The sequence below is a fragment of the Notolepis coatsorum genome (genome assembly GCF_963971535.1).
Source record: "Notolepis coatsorum genome assembly, chromosome: 4".
Taxonomy (NCBI): Eukaryota; Metazoa; Chordata; class Actinopteri; order Aulopiformes; family Paralepididae; genus Notolepis; species Notolepis coatsorum.
This window is the reverse complement of record NC_140168.1, coordinates 124,732,093-124,759,975: the sequence shown is the minus strand read 5'-3', so window position 1 is coordinate 124,759,975 and position 27,883 is coordinate 124,732,093. Positions and strand designations below refer to the sequence as shown.

Here is a 27,883-nt window from a genome sequence, read left to right as displayed (position 1 = left end):
CTTCCTCTCACCATTTTATATATATATATATATATTTATTTTATCTACTAAAACTGTATTGTATTATATTGTTTGTTTTGTAAAGTGTCTTTGAGAATTAGGAAAAGCGCTATATAAATCGTATGTATTATTATTATTATTATTATGAATGGTAGGCTTTTTTAAATGTTTCTCATCTGGGTAAGAGATTCTTATCTGGGTAAGAGTGCTCTCGACCACTCTTATAATTTGTTCTTGCCTGAGAGAAAAGCAACAATAACAATAAAACATTGCTGAATCCCAGGTAAGAACAAAATAAGAGGAAATGCTAGTTAAGAACTAAATCTGTTCTTATATCGCTTCATGAATGAGGCCCAATGAGAGTATCAATAATACACCTAATAAGTGTTAAAAAAAATTTATAAAAATGTTTCTAAAACGTTAATCGTGAGTTAAAATAAATAGTGGCGTTAAAGGAATTGTTAATATCGCGTTAACTTTGACAGCCTTAGTTATTACACAAGCATTTCATAATATCCTGTTCTAGTCTCTTATCTTGATTCATTATCACTGTTCTGATTGACGGGGACAAGGAGGTTCCTTAACCACTGTTCTGATTGACAGGGGGACAAGGAGGTTCCTTAACCACTGTTCTGATTGACAGGGGGACAAGGAGGTTCCTTAACCACTGTTCTGATTGACAGGGGGACAAGGAGGTTCCTTAACCACTGTTCTGATTGACAGGGGGACAAGGAGGTTCCTTAACCACTGTTCTGATTGACAGGGGGACAAGGAGGTTCCTTAACCACTGTTCTGATTGACAGGGGGACAAGGAGGTTCCTTAACCACTGTTCTGATTGACAGGGGGACAAGGAGGTTCCTTAACCACTGTTCTGATTGACAGGGGGACAAGGAGGTTCCTTAACCACTGTTCTGATTGACAGGGGGACAAGGAGGTTCCTTAACCACTGTTCTGATTGACAGGGGGACAAGGAGGTTCCTTAACCACTGTTCTGATTGACAGGGGGACAAGGAGGTTCCTTAACCACTGTTCTGATTGACAGGGGGACAAGGAGGTTCCTTAACCACTGTTCTGATTGACAGGGGGACAAGGAGGTTCCTTAACCACTGTTCTGATTGACAGGGGGACAAGGAGGTTCCTTAACCACTGTTCTGATTGACAGGGGGACAAGGAGGTTCCTTAACCACTGTTCTGATTGACAGGGGGACAAGGAGGTTCCTTAACCACTGTTCTGATTGACAGGGGGACAAGGAGGTTCCTTAACCACTGTTCTGATTGACAGGGGGACAAGGAGGTTCCTTAACCACTGTTCTGATTGACAGGGGGACAAGGAGGTTCCTTAACCACTGTTCTGATTGACAGGGGGACAAGGAGGTTCCTTAACCACTGTTCTGATTGACGGGGACAAGGAGGTTCCTTAACCACTGTTCTGATTGACGGGGACAAGGAGGTTCCTTAACCACTGTTCTGATTGACAGGGGGACAAGGAGGTTCCTTAACCACTGTTCTGATTGACAGGGGGACAATGAGGTTCCTTAACCACTGTTCTGATTGACAGGGGGACAAGGAGGTTCCTTAACCACTGTTCTGATTGACAGGGGGACAAGGAGGTTCCTTAACCACTGTTCTGATTGACAGGGGGACAAGGAGGTTCCTTAACCACTGTTCTGATTGACAGGGGGACAAGGAGGTTCCTTAACCACTGTTCTGATTGACAGGGGGACGTGCCGTGGGAAGACAAGGAGTTCCGCATGTTCTTCCTGAGCGCAGCAGCGTTCTGGACGACCGTCGGGTACTTCTTCTTCTTCCGCGACGGGGGCAGGGAGGTCACCTGGAAAGACTTTGTCAATAACCATCTGTCCAAAGGAGTGGTAGGTAGTGTACTGCAGGATAACTCTGTTGTGCGCCACGCAATCTCATTTGATACCATCTTGGCAAAGTCCAGATGTATTTTTAACCCTTTCATGACCACACTACAGAAGGTTAACCTTTCACTACCACACTACAGAAGGTTAACCCTTTCACTACCACACTACAGAAGGTTAACCTTTCATTACCACACTACAGAAGGTTAACCTTTCACTACCACACTACAGACGGTTAACCCTTTCACTACCACACTACAGAAGGTTAACCTTTCACTAACACACTACAGGAGGTTAACCTTTCACTAACACACTACAGAAGGTTAACCCTTTCACTACCACACTACAGACGGTTCCCCTTTGTCGTGTGGCAGTGACAGGGTTAAACCTTCTGTATTGTCTCAGTGAAAGGGTTAACCCTTTGTCGTGTGGCAGTGAAAGGGTTAAACCTTCTGTGTTGTCGCAGTGAAAGGGTTAACCATTTGGTAGTGGGATAGTGAAAGGGTTAAACACTTAAAAATGTTCAATATTGAATAACAATTTGTATAGATGTGTTTTTGTCCACCATATTGTTCTATAAACTGCTGAAAATGGCATGGCAGCATCTCTACCCTGATTGAGATGCATTAGATCTATGAATATGCAAATTGGCAACATGCACCCATTCATATTTACCGGGAACTCCCAAGTCGGCAGCATATATGCATCGCCCAGCCCTATTATTTAGGCATGAAATGTATTGCAACACAGTAAACGGTATCTTCTTTCCATAGGTTGACCGGTTGGAAGTTGTGAATAAGCGCTATGTGAAAGTAGTTTTTGCACCTGGGAAGACGCCACCTGATGGGGTGAGTTCTTTCTACTTTCTTTTTGTACTACTGATATTTTATTACTTAAAGATTTGGTCATCCATGATAAAAAAATTCTGAATCAAGAAATCATTTTTTTTTTATTGTCGGAAATTGGTTTTAAGCCATAAATAGTGGATCCGATAAATTTTTTCTATAAAAAAACTGCATTTAAACGTGAATTGTATCCTTTTAAATGCCCTTTTAAAATGAAAAATAGAGCTTAGGAAATTACTTGAAAGGCCTTGAATAAAGGGGGCGGCTGGGTGGCGCAGCGGACATTGCACTCGTCACCAACGCAAGATACACCGGGTTCGACTCCGGCTGTCGGACGTTGCCTCCGGCTTGGGCCGGCCGTCATACTAACTCAATTGGCAGAGTCAGCGAGTGGAAGTCGATGGGTGATAATCTGGACATTGTGAACAGCGACTCCTACAGGTCGGTTGGGGGACGCCTGCACAGCAGAGACAGGAAATGGCGGGGGTAGTGTGAGCCTCCCACACGTTACACCTCGCCAATGAGAGTCCGCGCTGGCAGGTGAAAAGATGTGACAGGCTGCGTCCTCGTGTATCGGACGGGACACGTGATGCAAGGCTTCTATCCTCCCTACAACCGGCCAGTGGGGGGCGTATGCGAGCAACGTTCAAGACAGGGGAGGGGAGAATTGGCACCGCGGAATTGGGATGGGAGAAAAATAGAAAAAAGAGGAGAAAAAAAAGTAGATAAAAATAAAAGTCCTTGAATAAAATTTTGCAATGTCTGTGGGAACCCTGGGTAGGGTTGTTATTATTATTATTATAACCCTGGGTAGGGGAACAAACACTATACCGGGTTTTCTATAAACCGAGGAAGAACTACAAGCCATTTAAGAAATCACATGAAACTCCTTGGTGTTATCCAGATGTTTTCTCAATGTAGGACAAAGTAGTATAATATGTGTATATTTATATAAATGTATTTATATATTATTGGATTGTATAGAGATACAGCGTTTATACATATAATTAACACTTTGGGTGCCATGGGTTAAATTCATGATATACCATAGATTGCCAGCTCTATTTGTCTATGGAGAAGTACCCCTTCTTTGCATGGCTATAACTTTTTTAATTCTATTGCTACATTGCCATTATTAGGGCCCATTCAAAGTCCTATATGTATTGTTCATTGTGTAGCAACGTTAAACTTTTTCATTCACATATTCATAGTAAAGTATGGTCTAATGTATAAGTATGTTTTCATCTCTTTCTGCAGCTTTCTCCAGAACGTGATCTATAGCCCCAAATGCATTATATTGATGATGAAATACAGTTTGATGGCAATCGGGGCGATATAAAAAATGTCAATTGGACGTACTTCTAGAATGATCTATGTATGATCTGATGATGACCGGATGGGCGGGGGATCGTTTATAATTCCGTGGGCAGCGTTATATCATTCATCTAGTGTGGGTCATATGTTCATCATAACAGTTTATATGGAACACGTTCAAAAATAACGCTGAATCTTACCGGATCTTCCTCGCGCCGTTGGACGTTCAGCGTGGTGTAGACCGTTTTCGATTATGGGATGTTTATCCTGATGAACCATTTCCAGCTTGTATAATACTATATACGTCCAAATCATGTTGTTTATCGAGTTATTGGCAATGGATCACTATATATTGTGACGAGCCAGAGTGCTGTGAGCCAAACCGAGTGCCCGGAAGTAATATGGCCGACCAGCACAACCTCCACAGCACTTCCTGTTTGGCGATTGCGCCGATCGGCCACCAGATGGCGCTCCTGAACCGCCAGAGAGCTCAGTGGGTCCTCCTGGTGGATCTCAGGCCAGTGGAGGGGAAATATGAATCCGATCACAGATTTTTGAAATATTGATATTAAAGACGCTGTAAAGCGTCCTTCGGCAACTTGAGCATGGCCGGGAATGACGCTGTAAAGCGTTTTCCGGCACCCAAAGTGTTAACAATATAATACAATTATATAATTTGTGATAGTTAAAATGGGGTAAATTTTTTTTTAAATAAAGTCTATACTTCTTCCTACTCCTATTTCGAACAGGGTAAACTATGATTTGTTTATTTGTTTCTCTTTTTTTTTTATTTATCTTTTGTATGTCAAATGAACAGATATATTTTTGTTTTTATACTTTTTCGAAAATAAAAAATGTGTCACAGCTGTACGTGTGGTTCAACATCGGGAGCGTCGACACGTTTGAGCGGAACCTGGAGTCGGCTCAGTATGAGATCGGCATCGAAGGGGAGAACCGCCTTCCAGTCGTCTATTCCACGGAGAGTGACGGGTGAGGAGTCCAATAGCAACAAGCTCTGCGGACACTGCTAATAAATGCTAACTATTCCTACTTTATAACCCTTTCACTGCCACACTACAGAAGGTTAACCCTTTACTATCACACTACCGACGGTTATGCAGAGTGGAGGGACCCATGTTACTGACCAGACACTATATCAGTGATGGCTGCTGGGGTGTAGAGCTATTATTTTTACTTGCAGTTGCAGCACCTTTTAAATGCCATGTAGATAGTGTTGCAAGTAAACTGCGTCAGAAGGTTGGCTTTTTGTACAGAAACAAACCCAGTTTTCATATGTTTAGCAGAAGGAATGTTGTTGAAGCGGTCTTTGTCTGTTTTGGATTATGGAGACATAGTTTATATATGCTGCTGCTTCCACTCTAAAGTCTCTGGACTCTGTATATCATTCTGCCCTTAGTTGTGGTTCCCATCATCATCTCCTGTATGATAAGGTTGGGTGGTCCTCTCTGGCAGAGAGACGTGGCTTGCATTGGCATCTTTTTCTGTACAAGGCCATTATTGGTGATCTCCCATTAGGGATGGCTACCGAGTCCTGTACTTTTAAGGGTACCGACCGAATCACGCCGGTACTACAGAGTACTGATTCACGTGAGATCCACCGGTGCCACATTTCGGTACTGCAAAAAATAAAAATAAAAATAAAAAATCAAATTTATAAAGTCGGATGACGTCAATGTTTCGTTTTTTCGCAAAACAAAACCTATGAAGTGTGCCTCACGTCAACGTTCGTGCGCACAATACACACTTACCTAGGATTTGACTTGATTCAACAACAAAGCAGTCGGGGCAATGGCAAGCCGAAAACGGTCGCAAGACCTCTGCAGAATAGTATGGGGAGTATCGCGAGAGCAATACTCACAAAGGATTTTAGAAAACGTGGAGTGGATTTTAGCCTACTCCGGCCCTTACAGCGACACACTCCCAGCACTCCTGCCCCTGTTCACATGACCAGTTTTGCTCTCCTCAACACTCGGTCCCTCAACAACAAATCCCACTACATCAATGACATCATCTTGGACCATAAATTTTACTTTACCTGCCTTGTCGAGACTTGGCAGATACCAAATGAGTTCCTAACACTCAACCAGGCCACCCCACCAGCAGTGGCGTCGCGTGGGTAAAATAACAGGGGAAGCCAAAAAAAAATTATAAAAAAAAAAATTATTAAATATTTTTATTAATATTTTTTTTTTTTTTTTTTTTTAGTCAAGCAGTCACCATGTACACTACAGTATGGCTCGGCGGCCAGTCAAACTTTCTTTTTATTTATTTAACAGATTGCAGAATGGGTACAATACAGTACGGCTCAATACACACAATTGTATAAGGGGATGCAGACCAGAGAAAGACGTTTGTCTTGTTTACATCAGGGTCCCCCATTTTCAATTCATAGTGACATTTATGACATACAAGACATCATGACATTTATGGCATAGGGACATACATGACATACAGGTATTTAGTATGGTCACATTTGTGACATATACGATATTCAAATATACTGTACTGTTACCCATAGATCCTGACAGAGTATATGATGGGGAGGAGACTGTACATTAGGAGGGGGTGGGTGGGTGGGAGAGAAATATACATACGGCCGGGAGAGAATATGACGTCTAGAGTCTAGACAAACAAGACAAGATAAATTTATTTCTCTGGTCTGCATCACCTTAACAATGGTGTGTATTGAGCCGTACTGTATTGTACCCATTCTGCAATCTGTTAAATAAAGTTTTCATTCATTCATTCATTCATTCACGTGTCTGTTGCGCGGCGCGCCCAGCCATCAGAGCGCTCCTACTGTAAAATGAGGAAGCAGCCATTTCAGCCTCAGTTTTACTCGTTTATAAAAATGATTTAAAATGTTTATTAGCAACGCCGAGCTTTCAAACCCCGCCGCATCTGTGTGTGAAACCCTAATGGAACGCTGGGTACCTTTGACATTTATATCCGATATATTTTGGACCCACCGCTAGCTTTTAAGCAGTGCTTGATGGTTTCAAGTTTCAAGTTTCAAGTTTCTTTAATAGTTGTCATACAGAAGTACAGAATACTTTTATACAAAATGCTTCTTACTGTTACGCTCCAGAGACTGTGCAAGACAAGATAAGTATGAAATAAAATAACATAGTATAGAAGTAAAAAAATGAGGTCACAGTGTTCAATATAGACATATGTACAATGTTCGATGCAGAGTAGACGTAACTGAGTTACCATATAATATACAATACTGTGTAGTGTACTAATATACAATACTATATAGTGCAAGGCAGAAATAGGATGAGGTGCAATTTAGGTACAATTTACAGTAGGTGTACGAGTTGTAGTGCAAATCCTTTATCAATAAATATAAAGTGTGTTTGTGTGATCTAAAGTGTGAAGAGTGGGTGCTGCAGTGTGTTGTTTGTTTAAGTGAGTGTGTGCGTGTGGGTGTGTGTGCTGTGAGCATTTGATGGTTGTTGCATAGTGTTTATTGTTCGTTTAGCAGCCTGATGGCCTGGGGATAGAAGCTTCTTCTGAGTCTTTCTGTGCTCGCCTTAAGACTCCGGTATCGCTTGCCTGACCGCAGCAGTTCAAAGAGGCAGTTGTTCGGGTGGCTCGAGTCCTTAATAATTCTCTTAGCCTTCCCCTTGCACCGCTTGTTGTAAATGTTCTGGAGGGTGGGAAGCCCCCCTCCAATTGTGCGTTCGGCTGAACGTGTCACTCTTTGTAGTCTGCTACGGTCTTGTGCAGTGCTATTCCCAAACCAGGAGGTGATGTTGCCAGTCAGGATGCTCTCTATTGTACATGAGTAGAAGTTCCTAAGGATCTTCTGACTGACTTGGAACATCCTTAGGCGCCTGAGGAAGTAGAGGCGTTGTCGTGCCTTCTTCACAACACTGTCAATGTGTGTGGTCCATGTCAAATCCTCGGATATGTGGGCTCCGAGGTACTTGAAACTGTTCACTCTCTCAACCGGTGCCCCGTCGATGCTGAGGGGGCTGTAGTCCTTGACCCCCGACCTCCTGAAGTCCACAATCATCTCTTTTGTTTTGCTGACGTTCAGGGAGAGGCAGTTCTCCTGACACCACTGGTGCACATTAACCTGGATACTACGAGGAATAAGTGACTGCGTATTCCAGCCCCTGGCTTGCATTGCAGTCATGAAATAATAATAATAATAATAATAATAATAATAATAATAATAATAATAATAATACTTCGTTTTATATAGCGCCTTTCAGAGGACCCAAGGTCGCTTTACATAAAGGGGGGGGGGGGGAGATAACAAATTAACAAACATAGTGGACAGACACAACATATACATATAAAGTGAGAAAGTTAGGGTATGAAAGGGTCTACAAGCTTGCCTGATATAACGTTAGTTAGTCCTTAGTCAGGCTGCTCAGTGCTTACCTGGTCAATAATGTGGTCCTCCTCTTGCCAGATAGATTTGTTAAATCATAATATCCACAGTGGTGTGCTCTGCTTCGAACGTGCCCGCTCTGTTAATAACATTTTCAATCAATCCCGCGAGGGGATGACGTACTTCAGACGTGTTCTGACCTGCCCCGCCTCCAGGGGGTAAAATGTGAAATGTGTTTTCCTCACAGCCCCGTTTTAAACTTTTAGGGTGTGGCAGTCAGCTCGAATCTGATTGGCTAGGATCGGATTTGGACTCTAGAATGCTGGAAGCCTGGAGAAAGAGACCTACCCCCTGCCTCCTCTCCTGCTGCAGTGAGCATAGTGAGGCTGACAGTGTGTTAGAGGGAGTGAGAAGGGGAAGAGGGAGACATTTAAAAAAAAAAAAAAAAAAAATTATAACACAGATGAAAAAGAATGTAAACTATATTATATATTTTTTTTTTTCATATTTCATATTTGATATGAATTCATATTTTAATAGGGAGGCATGGCTTCCGTTGGCTTCCATAAGGATTCGCCACTGCCCACCAGGCTACACATACTTTCAACAACCCCGTGTTGGTAAGCGGGGTGGTGGACTTGCTGTTCTCCATCGTACCTGTTTCAAGGTTAAGGCTGTCCCCACCCCTCCTGCTACATCATTTGAATGCCTTGCCTTCAAACTGCTTGGCCCCCAGCCTGTGCTTGTCATCCTGATCTACCGTCCCCCCCCTCCCTCCCCTGTGTTTATTTCAGAATTATCTGACCTACTCACCTCTGTCAGCTCATCCATCTCCTCAATTCTCCTCCTTGGCGACCTCAACATTCACGTTGACAACATCACCGCCTCCGACGACCTCCTGTCCCTCCTTGACTGCCACAATCTCACCCAGCATGTAGATTTCCCCACCCACACCAGAGGCCACATACTGGACCTGGTGTGTTCCACCGAGACCATCACTCCCTCCAATCTCAGTGGCGTGGACCTCCACGTTGCTGATCATCTTGCCGTCAAGTTCTCCGTTTCTCTCCCCTCCTCCCCTGGCCGCCCACAGCGCCCCATGACGTACAGGAACATAAAAAACATCACCCCCACTGACCTCACCAACGCCCTGAGCTCCCACCTCGCTCATGATCCTCAGCTGCTCTCAACCATTGAGTTGGTGAACACCTACAACACAGCCCTAGCTGCCACCCTGGACTCCCTCGCACCCCTCAAAACCCGCACTGTCACATTTACACACTCCGCCCCCTGGTACACCCCTGAGCTCCGCTCCATGAAAGCCAAGGGCCGCCAGTTGGAGAGGCGCTGCAGGAAAACAGGCCTCGCTGTCCATGCCCAGGCCTACTCTGACCACAACATTTCCTACCGACTCGCCCTCACCCAAACCAAGTCCTCCTTCTACTCTGATATCATCTCCAAAGGCCAAGGGAATTCCAAAGCCCTCTTCTCCACCATCACCAAACTCCTCAAGCCCCCCGACAACCCCCTCCAGACCACCTCCTCTGATCTCTGCAACAGATTCACGGAATTCTTCCAAAACAAAAATCGACGCCATCTACCAGCAGCTCCAGTCTACTCCTGTGTCCCCCACACCTCCGGTTGCTAAACATGACCCTCTGCCCCATCCCACCCACTCCTTTTCATCCTTCTCTCTGGTGGACACCGACTCCATTACGAAGCTGGTGTCGGGCTCTAAATCTTCCACCTGCTCTCTGGACCCTATGCCCACCACCCTGGTGAAGGCTGGCCTGCCTGCCCTCTGTCCTCTCATAGTAGACATCATTAACTCATCCCTGTCCACTGGCTCCGTCCCTGCTGACTTAAAGGTGGCAGCAGTCACCCCAATTCTAAAAAAACCCGGTCTGGACCCCGATAACCTCAACAACTTCCGCCCCATCTCAAACCTCCCCTTCCTCAGCAAGGTCCTCGAGCGCGCAGTAGCCGCCCAGCTACAGAGTCACATGGCCTACCATGACCTGTTTGAACCACTCCAGTCTGGGTTCAGGGCTAAACACAGCACCGAGACCGCCCTGATCAAGGTGACAAATTACCTCCTCATGGCTGCTGATGCTGGCAACATCAACATCCTCATCCTCCTGGACCTCTCAGCTGCCTCGACACCATCTCACACTCAATCCTCCTAGACCGCCTGGAAAGTGTCCTTGGCATCACTGGTACCCCCTTGTCCTGGTTCACATCCTACCTGACCAACAGGTGGCAGTATGTTTCCCTCGGGGGCTCCAGGTCAGCTCCAGCACTTGTTAAACAGGGTGTTCCCCAGGGTTCGGTGCTAGGTCCGCTCCTTTTTATGATTTACCTCCTCCCACTCGGTGACATCATAAGGAAACACGGCCTCCACTTCCACTTCTATGCAGACGACACACAGCTTTACCTCCACACCAAACCCTTGGCTCCCCTTCCTCCCCCCTCCCTCACTGCCTGCCTCCAGGACATAAAAACATGGATGACCACCAACTTCCTCCAACTCAATAGTAAGAAGACCGAACTCATAGTTGTAGCCTCCCCAGCCCTCCTCCAAAAGATCGACCACCTTGTCCTCTCCGTGGATGGCTACTCCATCTGCCCCTCCACAGAGGTAAGGAACCTGGGCGTAATACTGGACTCCACCCTCTCATTTCACCCTCACGTCAAGTCTGTCACCAGATCCGCCTTCTTCCACCTCAGAACCATCTCCCGCCTCCGCCCCTCACTCTCCGACACCTCAGCGGAAACACTCATTCACGCCTTCATCACTTCCCGCCTCGACTACTGTAACGGAATCCTTCTTGGTGCCTCCAAGAAGGTTCTGGATCGCTTACAGTACGTCCAAAACTCTGCTGCGAGGGTCCTCACGCGCACCAAACCCTGGCAGCACATCACCCCCACCCTGCAAAAACTCCACTGGCTCCCCATCGACTACCGAATCCCCTACAAGATCCTCCTCCTCACCTACAAATCCCTGCACGGGTTGGCCCCTTCCTACCTGACCAACCTACTCCACCCCTACACTCCAGCACGAGGCCTCCGATCCTCCAACTCCGACCTCCTCACCATCCCCCGCACCAGGCGTTCCACACTGGGAGACCGAGCTTTCGCTGCAGCTGCCCCTAGACTGTGGAACTCCCTCTCCCCCCTCATCCGAGGCTCTGACACCATCAACCTCTTCAAAACCAAGCTAAAAACCCACCTGTGCACACTTGCCTTCACGCAACACGGCCCCGCTCCCAAGTAGCCCACCCCTGACTTTTTTCTTAAGCCACAGATTCCTTTGTTTTGTTTTGTTGTTTGTTTGTTTGTTTGGTTTGTTAATTTCAACCACTTCATCCAATTGGACAGAACTTTCCTCCTTTTTATTTTATTTTTTATCTCTTATCTTATTTGTTTTTTCTTGTTGTTACTATACACATATCTTTTATGTATTTTATTACATTTTTTCAATTTTATTTCTTATTTTTTCCATCCTTTCCTTGTACAGTGTCCTTGAGTCTGAGAAAGGCGCTTCTCTCTTAAAATCCAATCTATTATTATTATTATTATTATTATTAAGTGTGGTTACACTTGGGAGCTCCAGTAGCTCACCACGTACCTCGAGCGCTATTTCGGCGCCGGGGACAACCGTGCTCGTCACGGATCTGGGGTTTAGCGAGTTCGAATCCCGGACTGCAGCCGTGCCTTTCCCAGAGTGTCTTCCCCCCCATCTGTACCCCTTCAGCCTGTTTCTGTCGGTCATTCTTGACCAGAATAAATGCGATAAACGCTAAAAAGAGCCAGGGGAATGGCCAAAGTTTAAAAAAAAAAAGTGTGGTTACACTTTACAAAGCTAGATGCAGACAACGCTCGCTGCAATATTATATATATAATAACAAATTGTTCTAAATAAATAATAATGATAAATAATTATGAAGTTTGGATTTTTTTTTTTACAACTGAGGTAGGTAGATTTTTTGAAACTAAAGTACAAAAAAAAAAGTACCGTTGGGTACCTGTATGGATTCACAGGTACTGGTTCAAATGTGAACGGTACCCAACCCTATCTCCTAGGGGTGGGAATCACCAGAGGCCTCACGATACTTAACTCAAGTCACGATACGATAGTATTGATTCAAAATATATTGCGTTATGCTGAGTATTGCGATATTAATATTGCGATATATTGAGATTTATTACCTTTTTTCAACTGCAAAGTAAAACTTTGTCAACATGTTTTATCTAATAAAATAAAGTTTTCAGTCTGTTCATCTCACTTCAATCATTTTCAATTCAATTATCTTTAATGACCACCCACCCAGGCTGGTGGAATTTGTTTTCAGTGCAGCATTGTTACAGCATTGTTCCAACATAGGACATATAACATCACTTACAATACGTACATACTACATGCAGATAAATACATAATTACAAGACCACAATATCAAAAGTTATGTCCATGTCCATAGCAACAGAGGTGGGGGGGTTGCTACAGGGAGTTCAGTGTCCGTATGGCAGTGGGGAAGAAGCTGTTTTTAAAGCGGGATGTTTTGGTGGTCAGGGATCTGTAGCGTCTCCCGGAGGGCAGCAGCTGGAAGATGTGGTGTGCTGGGTGAGTGGGGTCAGAGATAATTTTTCTAGCTCTTCTTATTGTGCTTTGGCGGTGGAGTGATTCGAGAGATGGGAGGGGGGGTGCAGATTATTTTGGAGGATTTATTGATTATTCTTTGGAGTTTGTTTTTGGAGTGAGTGTCCAGACTGCTGTACCAAACTGTTATGGAGAAGGTGAGGATGCTTTGAATGATGGCCTGGTAGAAACGGAGCAGGAGATGTTTTCTGACTCTGTATTTTTTTAGCTGGCGGAGGAAGAAGTGTCTTTGATTGGCTTTTTTGTGGATGTGGTCTGTGTTGGTTTTTTCCATTTGAGGTTATTGCTTATGTGGGTGCCGAGAAATTTGAAGGAGTCTGTGGTGATTATGGGTTTGCCGGAGATGGATATGGGGGTTTTGGGGTTTGGCTGGCGTCTGAAGTCGATGATGAGTTCTTGGGTTTTTGATGAGTTGAGGAGGAGGTTATTGTCTGTGCACCAGGTGATTGTGTGGTTGATCTGTGTACGGTATTCTGTTTCATTATTGTCTGTGATGAGGCCTATAAGGGTTGTGTCATCTGCATATTTGTATATTTTGACGGAGTTGTGGAGGGATATGAGCAGGTTGGTGTATAGGGAGAAAAGCCAGGGTGAAAGGACGCAGCCTTGGGGGGCTCCTGTGCTGAGATATAGAGGGTGGGATGTGATGTTGTTTATTTTGACCTTCTGTTGTCTGTTGGAGAGGAAGCTGTGGATCCAATGACGGATGTAGGGGTCAATGTTCATGTCCAGTAGTTTATTGATGAGTTTGGCTGGGATGATTGTGTTGAATGCGGAACTGAAGTCCATGACCAGAATGCGGGCGTAGGAGTTGCGGGTTTCCAGGTGTTGCAGCAGGTGATGGGTGGCTGTGTTGACTGTGTCTTTTTGCTGGTTATGAGGTGGGTGAGAATGATGCGTTCAAATGATTTCATTACTACGGATGTGAGGGCAATTGGTCTGTAGTCGTTAAAACCCTCTGAGGTCTAAGGTAACTACAGAGTTCCCACGGTACCTGGAAAACATGGAAAACATGGAATAATTTTTTTCATTTTCCAGGTATGGAAAAGTCATGGAAACTGAGCAAAAGTGAACACTTACATGGAAATAGAAACAGTTGTCCTGGACAATTGTATTGGATGATGTGTAAAATAGTAATAAAATGAAACTATTGAGCACAAAATTAAGATGCGTTTATAAAAACCCTCTTGGCATCCTATATGGTATGTTGGAATTTGATGCAGGCAACTTGGTGAGGCAGGCAAAAGTATAGTTTCGGATTGGTGGACTTCAGGAATAATAACGTTACTCGCGATCTCAATAGAAGGGTCAAATACATGCATTTCCCAGCCAACACGGGAACCTTGACATCTACAGTCTGTCTTGTTTTGGATGAATGAGTAGAAATGAAAAACGGAAATCTTGTTTTATTAAAGTAGTTTTGACATGTGATATAGATAAAGATATTGTTTCATTGTGTATTGATTAACTTTACATTTGCGCTTAGTTACTTTACAAAAGTTATACTGGCACATGGGTCTAATACAGCAATGGATTATGGGTAAATGCAACGTTAAAGCAGTGCCAATGTAAGACTGACTTTACATTAAACGAATGACTAATATAGTATAAAGTAGGGTATTATTTGGACTAAAGAATGGTGTTGTCTCACCCTACTCGCATGTTGAGGGAGAGCACCATTCAGAGAAACCACGGCAGAGAGTGAGCTCTCGGGAACAACCCCACTTTGCCCGACATTTTCTCAGCAACTGTCTTTCTGACATCCTCTGCTAATGGTCTAATCTACACTGCTGCCACCTATCGTCACAGAGGGGAATTGCAGCCATTTTGTATAAATAAAAAGAAATGGGGGAAAATACGGGAAAATATTTAATCTTGCTAGCCAACATTTAGTTTGCTAACTAACTAGCTACTAGCTAGTGTTGGCTAGCTTGCATTGCTAGCTAACTACCAATACATTTTCACATAGGCTGTGACATTACTTCTATACTAGTTGACATGAATAGTTAGGGCTGGGCGATATGGAAAAAAATCATATCGCGATAACGATATGATAATTTTATTTTATTTCTCGATATCATCGATAACATTTTTTTTTTTTTTTTAACAACAGATGTATGTTTATTTTGCAGCAATTCTTTGTCATTACCGCCATCTTTAGTGTTACATCCCCTCACACTCCAGTTCTCAGGCTGCAGCTGGTTTAAAAGCTAAAGTAAACCGGCTTCTCTGCTGGCTGTGGCTCCAGAGGAGTTGAACAGTTCTGGCTCTGCTAGTTTATTTTCGATCTTTTGGCGCTTTTTTGGTGGACAAACCACCGCACATGTGCACTGTGACTCGTGACTGGAGTCTAGTTCTGCTAGCACACATAGCCTACTGTGTACAGACGGTTTCAAAATGTATTTTAAATTAGAAAGCAAACAAAATAAATGGACAAGAGAAAAAGAAATCTGAATTTGGTCAGTATTGTCATTTGGACAAGCAAAGCCATTACTTTAAGTTGCAGGCAAGAAAGACAAGTCTGTCCACTGTCTCTGGTTTTAAAACTGCCCTGTTGCAGGTAAAAAAAAAAAAAAACGATTTTTCGTTTTTTTTTTACTTTCGATATTCGATATCGATTATTAAAATATATCACGATATTTATCGTTATCGTTATATCGCCCAGCCCTATGAATAGTCTAGTCTTGATACATTTTGTAACATTCATTCTTACTTACATCTACTTTTAGCTATTTTGTGATTTTTCATTTTTTTTTCTTAAAAAAGATTATACTACTAAATAGGAACATTTGGGGTGAGACATTTTTGAAAAATCATTGATCATGCCTAGACTGATTCTATACATCTATACTGGTAAGCTAAGCTTACTAGTGGGGTTGCTGTACTGATTAACCACAGGGGAACCAGCCTTTGTTTTCCCCTTTAGGTTTAGAGTAGGCATACTACCCCTTCTACGTAAGACTCATAATCTGATAAGACTAATAAATAAAGGAAAGAGGGAGGAGGAAGAGAAGAGGGGTGAAGATGAAAGAGGAGGAGAAGAGAGTAGAGGATGACAGAGGAAAAGGGAGTGGAGAGGAGCTGAGAAGAGTAGGAAGAGAAGACAGGAGCAGACACAAGAGGGGAGGTGTGGAGAGAAGAGGACAGGATGAGATAGGAGAGGAAAGAGAGAACATATATCAATCCCAGTGCTCATGTGTTTCAAAGTTCCAGTTCAATAAATAGTTTTTCATCTACAGCTTGTTGCATTATTTCATGCATTGATATTATCAATAAGACATAATCTCTAAGCATTTACAATGTAGACTTGACTGGCACATCTTTTAAATCAAGTAAGTAGTCAGGTGTCCTAGGGGGTTGTGTGTGTGAGGGGAGGGGGGCACGGATGGGGGCGGAAAGCTTCAGGGGCCTATAGATCATCACTTAATATGGTACCTGGAAAATCAGGAGGTAGCATGGAAAAAGATGTCAAGGCAAGCGTGGGAACCCTGAACTAGCTCCACCTCCTCAGAATTTTCCTTTTTTTTGTTACATAATATAAAACTACAGGTTCATACCTTCCAAATAAGCCATCAATTGTAAAATTCGAGCCGATAGTTTTCAATCAATGTCCTATCATTACCAATTTTCAGCAGGAGGTCTGAAAAGAATTCAGTGAATTGAACTAAATGAAAAGATAACTACACTCCTTCCCAGAATGCAATGTGATTTCAATGTCAATGTCACTAGACTAATTCACACCTGGGACAAAGGCCTTTTGTTCCTTTTGTTATTCCAATGTGGGTGTTGGCGCAGCAGCCATTTCCAGCAAAGGTCTAGATAGCCTTGGACTACTACAGAGGAATAAAAGACGCCACATGTCACATCTATCTGTATGTCATGTCGCTGCTGTCGGGACAAAACCTCATAACTCCAAAAACCCAACTTTTCAGCAGATGAAAAAAACGAACACAGATTTGAGGGTGAATAGAGTTAGGAGGTTTAGACAGATGATCGGTTTAATGCTTTCCCATTGTTTAAACTTTGTAAAACCCACACACACATATGGAGGATGATCTACGGAGTTGATTTATATAAAAAAAAATATATTAAAAAAATGGAGTTATGAGGTTTTGTCCCGACAGCAGCGATGTGTGTCATATGATGAATTGAAAATGGGGGACCCTGATGGAAACAAGACGAAAGTCTTTCTCAGGTCTGCATCCTCTTAACAATTGTATGTATTGAGCTGTACTGTACTGTACCCATTCTGCAATCTGTTAATAAACTTTTCAATCAATCAATCAATCACACACTTGCATTGTAGTTTCATATACCACTGACTGAATCTCACAAGTGAGCCAGCAATAATCCCTTTATTATCACCAGCTGTGTAATTGACAGACTGACAGATATGACGTCAGCATAAGAGCATTCAAGAGATGAATCGTTCACGACAGTTCAACACCCCCACTTGATCTTATTCTGACAAAACCTTTGACATACATTTACACTTTTTTTTCCATTTTAACCTTCAACACCAAAAATAAAATACACAAACTTTTCAATCATGACCTTTGTTGCAGGTTTGGTTAACATATCAGCTACCATTTCTGTTGTTGGACAGTATTCAATAATAATGTTTCCATCACTAACTGCAGATCGAACAAAATGATATTTGATGTCAACATGTTTACACCTTTGGCGACACACAGGATTCTTTGAAAGTGCAATTGCCCCTTGGTTGTCCTCAAAGATTGTCACTTGTGCATAATCATTTCCACTGTCCATTCCTTTTAATAACTGCACAAGATAAAAACGTTCCTGTGTAGCAGCTGCCAAAGCCATATATTCTGCTTCACATGTGGATAAAGTAACTGTAGGCTGTTTCTTAGATTTCCAGGAAATAACAGGTCCTGTCTGACATAGACTAAAACGGTACCCAGTTGTGCTCCGTCTGTCATTTTGATCTGCTGCCCAATCAGCATCACAATATGCAACAAGTTTATAATGGGAAATATTAAAGGGACAAAACGATGAGCCGTTTACATGAATGATTCTGAGTCATTATTAATAATAGGAACGTTTATTTCATCCGTGGCCACAAATGAAAGATCAGTTTACAATCAGAGACAACAATGTTCACACACAAGCGTCTGACCATAGAATGATAAAGAGCCCTGGTCAGACATACAATTAAATACATGAAAATGACATAGAAGAAACAAAATGGCTGGTTAGAGAAATTAATAATACGACTATATTATGGCTATAGCCTGGAAGGAAAACAGCTTCGTCTAACTGTTCCCATAACCTTGGGTTATGGCTCTGAAGAAACACAATCCCGTGACCTATAGTCTGGGCCTTTATAATAGAATACTCATTGTAACTGACTATGTGGAACATATTTTAATACACAAGGATATGACGAAGGTAAACTAAAATGGTTCTCAGTCACTGGAAGCAACAACAAAAAGGTTATGGCTGGGGAGATATTAGTACATTGGAGTCTTCTTAAAGAGACATACACACATTAACCAGTCAAGCTGGTCACACTGAAAGTCAAGCTGTATAAAATGATATCTCAACACAGATCTATAATGACATGATAATATATTCCACGACAAGTTTTAGTTTTGAATCACTTCTCTTGTAACACAACTCCTGGTCTACAGTTCCCTTCAAGTATCTTAACACATGTTTTGCTGTTACCATATGCTGTTCTTTTGGTTCGGTTAAGTGTTGAGACAACTTACTGACAATAAAACTTAGATCAGGTCTAGTACATGTCATTACATAAATCAAGTTGCCTACCACTTCACGATACCTCTTTTGATCAACAGATTCACCTTCATTGTCAAATTGTTGTTTATACTCACATGGAGTCGATCTTGCCTTGCAGTCAGACATGTCAAACCTTTGCAATATTTTCATGATGTACCTTTTCTGGTTCATCTTTATTTCACCATCTGTCTGTGTGAAATCAATGCCTAGAAAGTTCTTAAGTTTGCCAAGATCTTTCATCTTAAATTTGGCTCCCAAAATGTCTTTTACATTTTGGATTGTTTGACTGTTGCTTCCTGCAATGATAAGATCGTCAACCCAGATTATCAAAATAATCCTTTCACCTTTAGATGTTAGTTTATTGTAAACACAATGGTCAGCCGGGTTTTGAATAAAACCATTTTCACTTAGATAATCATGGAGCATTTTATTCCAATTCCGTCCTGATTGTTTCAGACCATACAGTGATTTGTTAAGTTTACAGACCAGTTCTGTTTCGTTAAGGCTTCGCTCAGCACCAGTTGCACTGTACTTCACTTCGTGTACATACACTGAATAAAAAAAAATTCCACCATGTACCTTTACATCCCAATATTCGTCTGACCACACCCCCATCCGCTTACCTTCATAAGCAGGTGTGTGGTCACCTACTCGCCTCCTTCTTCACTTTCACCACAAGGAAGTGCCTTCAATAGATCCCCACTTGACGAGGTTGTTAGCTGAAGAAAGTTGAGACTTGTTTACATTGTACTTATTTTTTTCTTCTCTCATATATTCGATAGAAAAACCTAAGTCATAATGTCTACTCCGGAGAGTCGTGTTCGCAGCGCCACTCTCCACCAGCGGTTCTCCATTTCCGCATCCGTCGTACGTCCTGGAGCAGGGCTGTTGCCTCTCTCGTGGTTGACAGCCACGCCCGGTAGGCGTCCGATGGGTAGTTCGCCTCTCCAAGGAGATGGTGCACCGGTGCCGTCGCCTATGCGATGGCCTGGTTCTGGCTCTGGTTCCTCTGTTTCCAAGGAATCGTCCGCTGTTGGGCGGCCGGTTCCTTTGGTTCCAGGGGATTTGAGACGCAAACTTTTTGCGTCGGCTCGCTCCCGTCGCAAGATGGTGGCTTGCAGACGCGAACGGCCCGGGTTTGGTGAGTTGCTGGAGCCCAGTGAGGATGCGTCGGTCTCTACATGCCCGATGGAAACAGAGGATTACATGGTAGAGGCGGACGGGTTCTTATTTGAAGGCCCGGTGGAGACAGGTATCCCGCCCGTCCAGGTAACACTGGAGGGGGGTGAGATGTCTCCTTGGGGCGCCTCGTTTGAAGACGTTGGAGAAGAACCTCTGACTCGTCGGCAGGATGCCCTGCTATCAGCCACATCGGAGTGTGGCTCCTTGACCAGTGGAAGCCTGCTGTATGTGAGGGATGCGGGCTCGGTGGAGGAAAGTCTGCAGGGGGAACTGCAGGCTTTGTTTCCCGAGCTCATGGCGGTGGCGGCAGTCGCAAACGGCGTGCCGCAGCCACTGCCTGTTCCTGTCCCTGATGATCTCATAGGTCATTTATGGCAGCGTCGCCCGGTGAGAGGGGTGGACGTTGTCTACCCATTTTTCCCCTCAATGGGGGCCTATGTTCGTCAGGGCCAGGTGGTGTCCCAGATCATAGGCCTCACCCCCGCCTACGTACAAGTTACGCGAGTGGCGGGTTTGGTCGACGGTATGAGGGAGGGCGTGCCACGGCTTGATAGGCCGATGGCCGCGCTCCTCTGTCCGGAGGTGGTGTGGGAGCCGTTACGGAAGCCGGTTCCTCAAGGGAAATCGGCTAGGCGGTTGGCATACTGGAGCGACCAGTCATTTATCGCCGGAACACAATCTCTAGCTGCCGCGTCTAACATCGCGCAGCTGGCAAGATTCATGTCCGGGATATTGACGGGCGCCATGGAGCAGAGTGATGTACAACATGACCAGCTCTCCCAGGCGACAGGAGCTGTCCTGCATCTGACTCAGGCTCCCCGGGGTGGCAAATCCCGAGCGGCTCGAGGCGGCAGGCGCCGCTAGACCCAGTGACTTTTTTCCCCTGTGGTCCCCTCTGTTTTTCCCTTCCCGGCCTTGCCATATGATTTGGTCGAAAATAAAAAGTTCCCTCTAAAGGGGGACTGTATTTTTTGTTAACAAACTGTGTGTTTCTTCACCAAACATATGATGGGGTTGCAAAGTGTGAATCTTCACTAGTATGGGTTGATAGGAGGGTTACGTTCATGTTAAGAGCTTAAGCAAGGTCTGCAGCCTACACTCGGTTGAAAAAGGGTTTTTTCTACCTCGGCCTGAGTCTCCACATAAAGGTAGAGGTTACTTGTATGTTCTGTTGCTTGCACGAGTAATGTTGAGCTACAACACTGTTGTGTTGGTTGCAGTAATGCTCGTATGAACACGTACCACGGCTCAGCCGTTCTCGCTCTCTCTCGTGGGGCGGCGTGGCTCAGGGGTAGAGCGGGGCGTCCAATGATCGAAGGGTTGGTGGTTCGAATCCCGCTCAAGCCCATGTCCATCCCATTGCCGTTGTGTCCTTGGGCAAGACACTTAACCTACTTGCCTCGTATGAATGTGTATGCATGTGAATGAATGTTGGTGGTGGTCGGAGGGGCCGTAGGCGTTGATTATTCGCCACGCTTCCGTGAGTCTGCCTCAGGGCAGCTCTGGCTGCAATTGTAGCTTACCACCACCGGTATGACTGTGTATGAACGAATAATGGACTCTGTGAAGCGCTCTGAGTCAGAGCAACAGTCAGTCAGAGAAGAGCGCTATATAAATCCAATCCATTTATTTATTTATCAGTGTTTTTCTATGTTCAACATGGATGCGGGTGTAGGATTCACACACACTTGGTTTTGTTGTAAACCCTGTTCACAGTTGTCTGTGGTTAGCATGCATTGTATTAGCTTGCGCTATTCATTAGCATTGCTATTAAAGGTATCGTGTGCTAAAGTTGTTGTTGTGTGCAAGGAAAGGGCTTGTGAGGGGGTACCGGATAAACCCCTCCTTCCCTCTTCTGATTGGTCAGGGGTTTTTATTCATCTCTTGTCAGTCCAGTCAGGGCCAAGCCGTTAGGCGACTTGGCAGGGAGGGGGGGGGAAGGGTTCCCTAACTCTGCTCCTATTACACAGGCCTTGAGTGTTGGGTTTCCCCCCGTCATAGCACACATCACTACGCACGTTGCTATTGACGATGGCTTCCGTGAGTTAGACCTGTATGTACGGTCTGTTGTTGTCAAAGTGTCGGGATAGAGCGTGGGTTCCACTACGCTCGATATATGTGTAACTTGAGTCGGTTGGTCACATGACTCAAGATTGCCATGGCTTTTTCACTCTATGACTCACGTGGGAAGTCTCTCTGGGGAGTTCCATCTAATCCTCTGTGGTGGGGGTGACTGGATATAAAAATGTGAACAGTTTTTATCCTCAGCTGTGTCAAATGGGATTCATGTCAGTCGGTGCTACTTTTCTTTTTAATAAAAGAGTGTGGAGTATAGGAAGCACCACACCCTTCTTGTCGTTCTCCCAGGCGCCTTGAGGATTCAATGAAGGGTCTAAATTAGCCTGTTCATTGATGTGGTTGTGTCCCGACGCATGCATGGTGCTAGCTCGGGGTGTTTCTAATGGGGATCATGCGGGTAGCTAGTACGCCTTGGTTGCTTGTGGTTAAAACAGCGTTTTTATAAAGCAACTGGGATGGAGGGTTTGTCCTCTTCCGAGAACCTGTTACTGGTTCTCGACGGGTTCTCGTTCATGTCTGGGGGATGTTAACGGAATAAGATCAGAACATAGGTAGAGGGGTCTCACGCCCTTGGGAGAGAATATCTATGCGCACTGCCAGATGAGTGGCTGCTTAACCCGTTTCAGATTTCCAAGGGTGGTCCTTTTGCCAAAGGGGAACTATTTTACTATTTCTTTCACTATTTGGGCACTTTTACACAATTCCTGTGAGTCTATGGAACACCTCTGTAATATATATATTTTTTTTATTCATTGTTTTGTATTTCTAATCAAGTCCTCAAAAACAGCATTTTTCTACCTCAAGATCTCGAGCTGTTTTGAGCCTGGGCTCCTAAACCACTGCGCCGCGTCATGTTCGCCTGAACATTAACATGCAGCAGTGACTATATGACATCACATATAGGCACATTTTCAAACGACTCAGTTCAGTGAGGGTGAATATTGTGAGAGGAGAATTGGAAGAATGCGCCAATATGAGAATTTTGAGACATAGATCATATTAATATAAGTTCACATAGCTAGGAAACAATGCTAAACACTCAAAAAGGCAATTTATAAGATAGTTCCCCTTTAACTCAGACACAAGTATGGGCGGCGGGCTTTAGTTTCGGTCCCTGGCTGGAAGGTTTAAAAATGTGGTTGTTGCAGATCGGGCTGTGCGGAGAAGCTGTCTTAAGCCTAAAGTGTTTCCTAAACTGGTTCCAGATTTTCAGTGTGGAAAGTACTACCGGGTTTTTTATGTGATCAGGACAACGAGAGGTCAGGGGGGCACAGACGAGCGCCATTAGAGATGACGGACACGCAGAGTGGCTCTCCATTATGCACCAGTTGAGATTAGGGAAATTGTACCATTTTTGAATTCTCTGAAGGCAGGGACCGAAACTAAAGCCCGCCGCCCGCCAGGGGCGGTCAGTTTTTACCTTTGGCGCTTGACACTTAGAGGGCTGCCCGCCGTGTGGCGTGTAATCAATCAAGTTCATAACGATACTCTTATTTTGAAAATATGTGCGGGTCTCATTTCCGCCCCAAGCGCATCTCCAGTCATATCGATGGCTCCGGCAGTTAGCAAGAATTAGGTTCGTATGATACTCTTATTTTGAAAAAAACCGTGGCAATGAGTCATATCCGCCCAGCCCTGCAGCGGGATACTATTGGCTAAGGGCTTCTGCTCGCAGTGCTCATGTCAACACAGGCAGTCTGCTCTAGAAGAGCGGACCTCCATGAGCTACCGTCAACTATTCACTTTTAGTTTAATACATGACGAGGCATTGTCTAACGGTATCTAGCTGGCTAGCTACTGATAGCTGCTGATATCAACAAATGCTCCAGCAATAGTCGACTCGAGTGCATAATACCTCCGTTCCCCCGTTAGCTCGCGTTAGCTAGCTCACGTTAGATCGATCTGTCCCAGTAAACTAAATTGTCTTAACGTTATCTACCGGGCTAGCAGTAGCTACAGATAGCTCCTGATATCAATGTCTTATAACATTGATTGAATGCGTATTCTAGCTGAGGGCATGTTGAATGTGATTTGACAAAATAACCGTAACGTTATAAATAGGGTCCAGCTGCATCGCCGGAGAATCCTTGCATGCTGAATGTAGGGTCTAGCTGAATATAGGGTCTAGCTGCAGGGCCGGAGAATCCTTGCTGGAGCTGGAGGCTACTCAAGTATACACACAGACAGTGGAGCTGTTTGCAGATAGCAAGCATTTTGACTTATTGCGTGGTGGCGATGTCTCGCAGATAATACAACTACAAGTATGATTATATAATATATATTTTATTTAAAAAAAAAAATTATATAAAATATATATATATATTTTTTTAATCAAAAAAATTTTGGCAGGTAAGAAATATGCTTGGCGGGTAGACTCTTCCCATCTACCCGCCACTGGCCGGTGAGTCAAAAAGTTAATTTCGCTCCCTGTCTGAAGGTTTGCTGCCCAGTAGTAGTGTAAAAGGTTGGGCAGTGCAAGACCACCTTCACTTTTGCTCTGCGTGCCCTTGGGCTCTTACCCGCCCAAATGAAAGTAGAAATAGTTTTGTCTAACATTTAAAAAAAATGATTTAGGGAAGAACACCGGGAGGGATTGGAAAAGGAACAAAAATCTTGGCAGAATATTCATTTTAACAGAGTTAATTCTGCCTGCCAAAGAGATAGGGAGAGAGTCCCACCGTATCAAGTCAGATTTAATATCCACAACTAATTTTGTGATGTTGTCCCTAATTAACGAAGAGAGGGAGTGAGCTATGTTAATGCCCAGGTAACGGAAACCATTCTGCGACAAACGAAAAGGTAAAGAGCTTTGGGGAATTTGCTTAGCTGCCTCATTTATAGGAGAACACTCACTTTTGCTGATGTTTAACTTGTAACCTGAGAACGAGCCAAAAGATGTTAGGATTTGTAAGATATTTTCTGCAGAGTTGCACGGATCCGAGACATAGAGCAAGAGGTCGTCAGCATAGAGAGATACCCGATGTTCCCGTCCAGCTCTATAAATACCAGTGAAAAGCAGGGAGGACTTGAGGGCGATTGATAGTGATTCAATTGCTAAGGCAAAGAGCAGAGGAGAGAGTGGGCAGCCTTGTCGTGTTCGTGTTCCTCTCGTTAAGGGGAAATAATCAGACCTCTGAGAATTGGTGATTACACAGGCAGTAGGGGCGGAGTATAGAAGTTGTATCCAAGAGATACATTTCGGCCCGAAACCAAATTTCCTTAAAACCGAGAACAAATACTCCCACTCAACGCGGTCGAAGGCCTTTTCTGCGTCCAGTGCAATAACCAGTTCTGCCGTTTGCGAGTTGTCAGGGGAGAGCACAATATTTAACAGCCTACTGATATTGGTTGATAGTTGCCTTCCCCTGACAAAGCCTGTTTGGTCTTCAGAAATGATATCTGGGAGACAAGGGTCCAAACGGTGTGCCAGAACCTTCGCCAGCAGCTTTACGTCTGAATTCAACAAACTTATTGGTCTCCAGCTGCTGCACTCTTCTGGTTTCTTGTCTTTCTTGAGTATGAGTGAGATTGTGGCCTGATTCAGAAGTGGAGGAAGGGAGCCTTGTTCCAATGAGTAATTAAACATGTCTAATAATAAGGGGGCGAATAACTTAGAAAACTTCTTATAAAAATCACCTGGGAAACCATCTGAGCCTGGTGCTTTGTTGTTTTGCATTAATTTAAGACAAGAAACAATTTCCTCTAATTGTATAGGACTCTCCAAGCTATTCTTACAGTTCGGATCTATAGTGGGGAAATCTAGACCATCAAAAAAAGTATCCATTCTAGTGTTATTGGCAGGTGGTTCGGATTTATAGAGATTTGAATAGAAAGAAGTGAAGACTGAATTTATCTCAGAGGGGTCGTTGGTTAGAGAATGACCGGAGTCATAGACTTGATAAATAACATGTGAGGTTGACTGACGCTTAAGTTGGAGAGCTAGTAGTCGGCTAGCTTTATCGCCATACTCATAGTATGTGCCTTTAGTCTGTCTAAGAAGGTTTTGATTGATTGATTGAAAAGTTTATTAACAGATTGCAGAATGGGTACAGTACAGTACAGCTCAATACATACAATTGTTAAGGGGATGCAGACCAGAGAAAGACTTTCGTCTTGTTTACATCAGGGTCCCCCATTTTCAATTCATCATAACATATATGACATACATGACATACAGATAGACAGTACTGCTACATCTATACATTTATGACATATCAGATTTGCAAATACAGTACTGTTTGTGATACAAAAGTGTCCAGAAAAGGAGTGTATATACATTTGGCATAGAAACTGTACATTGGAGGAGGTTGGTTGGGTGGGGTGGGGTTGGGTGGGTTGGGTGAGGGCTGTACATTGGAGGTGGGGGGGGGGGGGGGGTTGGGAAGGGGACACACACACATTTTACACTGTACATTGGAATATTGACAAAGCCTTACTTGGTCATTTACTGTACAACTAGGTTAGGACATTTGTAGGGGCCAGTTTCGAATTGCAGTCTCACGTAGGTGTTTTTTGAGAGTGTTTTTGAAGGTGGGTAGTGATTCACATTCCTTTACAGCTTTAGGTAGGGCGTTCCACATTGATGTGGCATAATTGCGAAACGTGTTTAGTCCCTTGTTTGAGCCGAATCTGGGTTTTACATGATTTGTGGAGCTCCCTCTGGTGTTGTGATCGTGGTATTCACTGACCTTTGGGAAGTATTTTGACATGTACATGGGTACCTTGGTCGCGTAGTGTATCTTGTAGACCAGGCCCATTGCAAGTTGCTGTACTCTGTCGTCTACTCTAAGCCATCCTAGGTTGTCAAAGTGGGCAGGGGTGAGGTGGGTTCTAGGAGTCAGGTCAAGTAGTAGTCTGACTAGCTTGTTTTGAGATGTTTGTAATTTGTTTTTTAGTGCTTTTGAGGTGCTTTGGTACCATGAGGTGCAAGCATAGTCGTAGTACCCTTGAATGAGTGCTCCTGCTAGAGTCTTCAGGGTATTCTTGTTTACCAGAGAGGAGATCCGGTACAAGAATCGCGTTCGTTGGTTGACTTTTTTTATTACATTGGATGCCATTTTGTCACAGGAAAGATTAGCCTCTAGGATGGAACCCAGGTAGGTAATTTCATCTTTCCTTGTGATAATATTGTCACCCACTGTAACCGAGAAGCCGTCGGTCTTGCTGAGTTTGTTATTTGAACCGAAGAGAATGGACTCTGTTTTGCCCATGTGTAATGATAGTTTGTTGTCGGCGAGCCATATGCAGATTTTGCCTAGTTCCGAGCTGAGGGCTTTTTCAACCTGTAACTTGTTCTTGTCAGAGACCAGCAGGGCTGAGTCGTCCGCAAACAGGAACAAGTTGCAGTCACAAGCTGACGACATGTCATTTGCATAAATTAGGAATAGTAGCGGTCCTAGTATGCTTCCTTGTGGAACACCACAGCTCACTGTGAGGGGGGGGATAGGGTACCGTTTACTTCCACCATCTGTTCCCTCCCCTCCAGGTAGGATTGTATCCAGCTCACTGATAAACTATCAAAACCAATTGCTTTTAGCTTGTCAATCAGAATGGTGTGATTGACAGTGTCGAAGGCCTTTTGTAGGTCCAGCATGACCATGCCGCAGTATTTGCCCGCGTCCACCTCTTGTTTGATGTGGTCGTTCAAGTAGAGAAGGCATGTGTCAGTGGAGTGGGATGTTCTGAAGCCAGATTGGAATTCGTAGATTAGATTTTTTTTCCGCGAGGTACTTTTCGATCTGTTCGTATACTATTTTTTCCATGACTTTCGAGATGGATGTAAGGATAGAAACAGGGCGGTAGTTACCCGGG

At 44.0% G+C, this 27,883-nt stretch overlaps 1 protein-coding gene across 1 annotated transcript in view; it reads left to right on the top strand.

Annotated features, from left to right (window-relative positions):
• The window catches only part of afg3l2 (AFG3-like AAA ATPase 2), a 251,039-nt gene that overhangs the window by 115,595 nt on the left and 107,561 nt on the right, over positions 1-27,883 (top strand). The window contains exons 5-7 of the mRNA XM_084311762.1: positions 1,720-1,872; positions 2,640-2,714; positions 4,891-5,015. Coding sequence (XP_084167888.1) covers positions 1,720-1,872; positions 2,640-2,714; positions 4,891-5,015 — 353 coding nt within the window. The remainder of the gene's footprint in view (positions 1-1,719; positions 1,873-2,639; positions 2,715-4,890; positions 5,016-27,883) is intronic.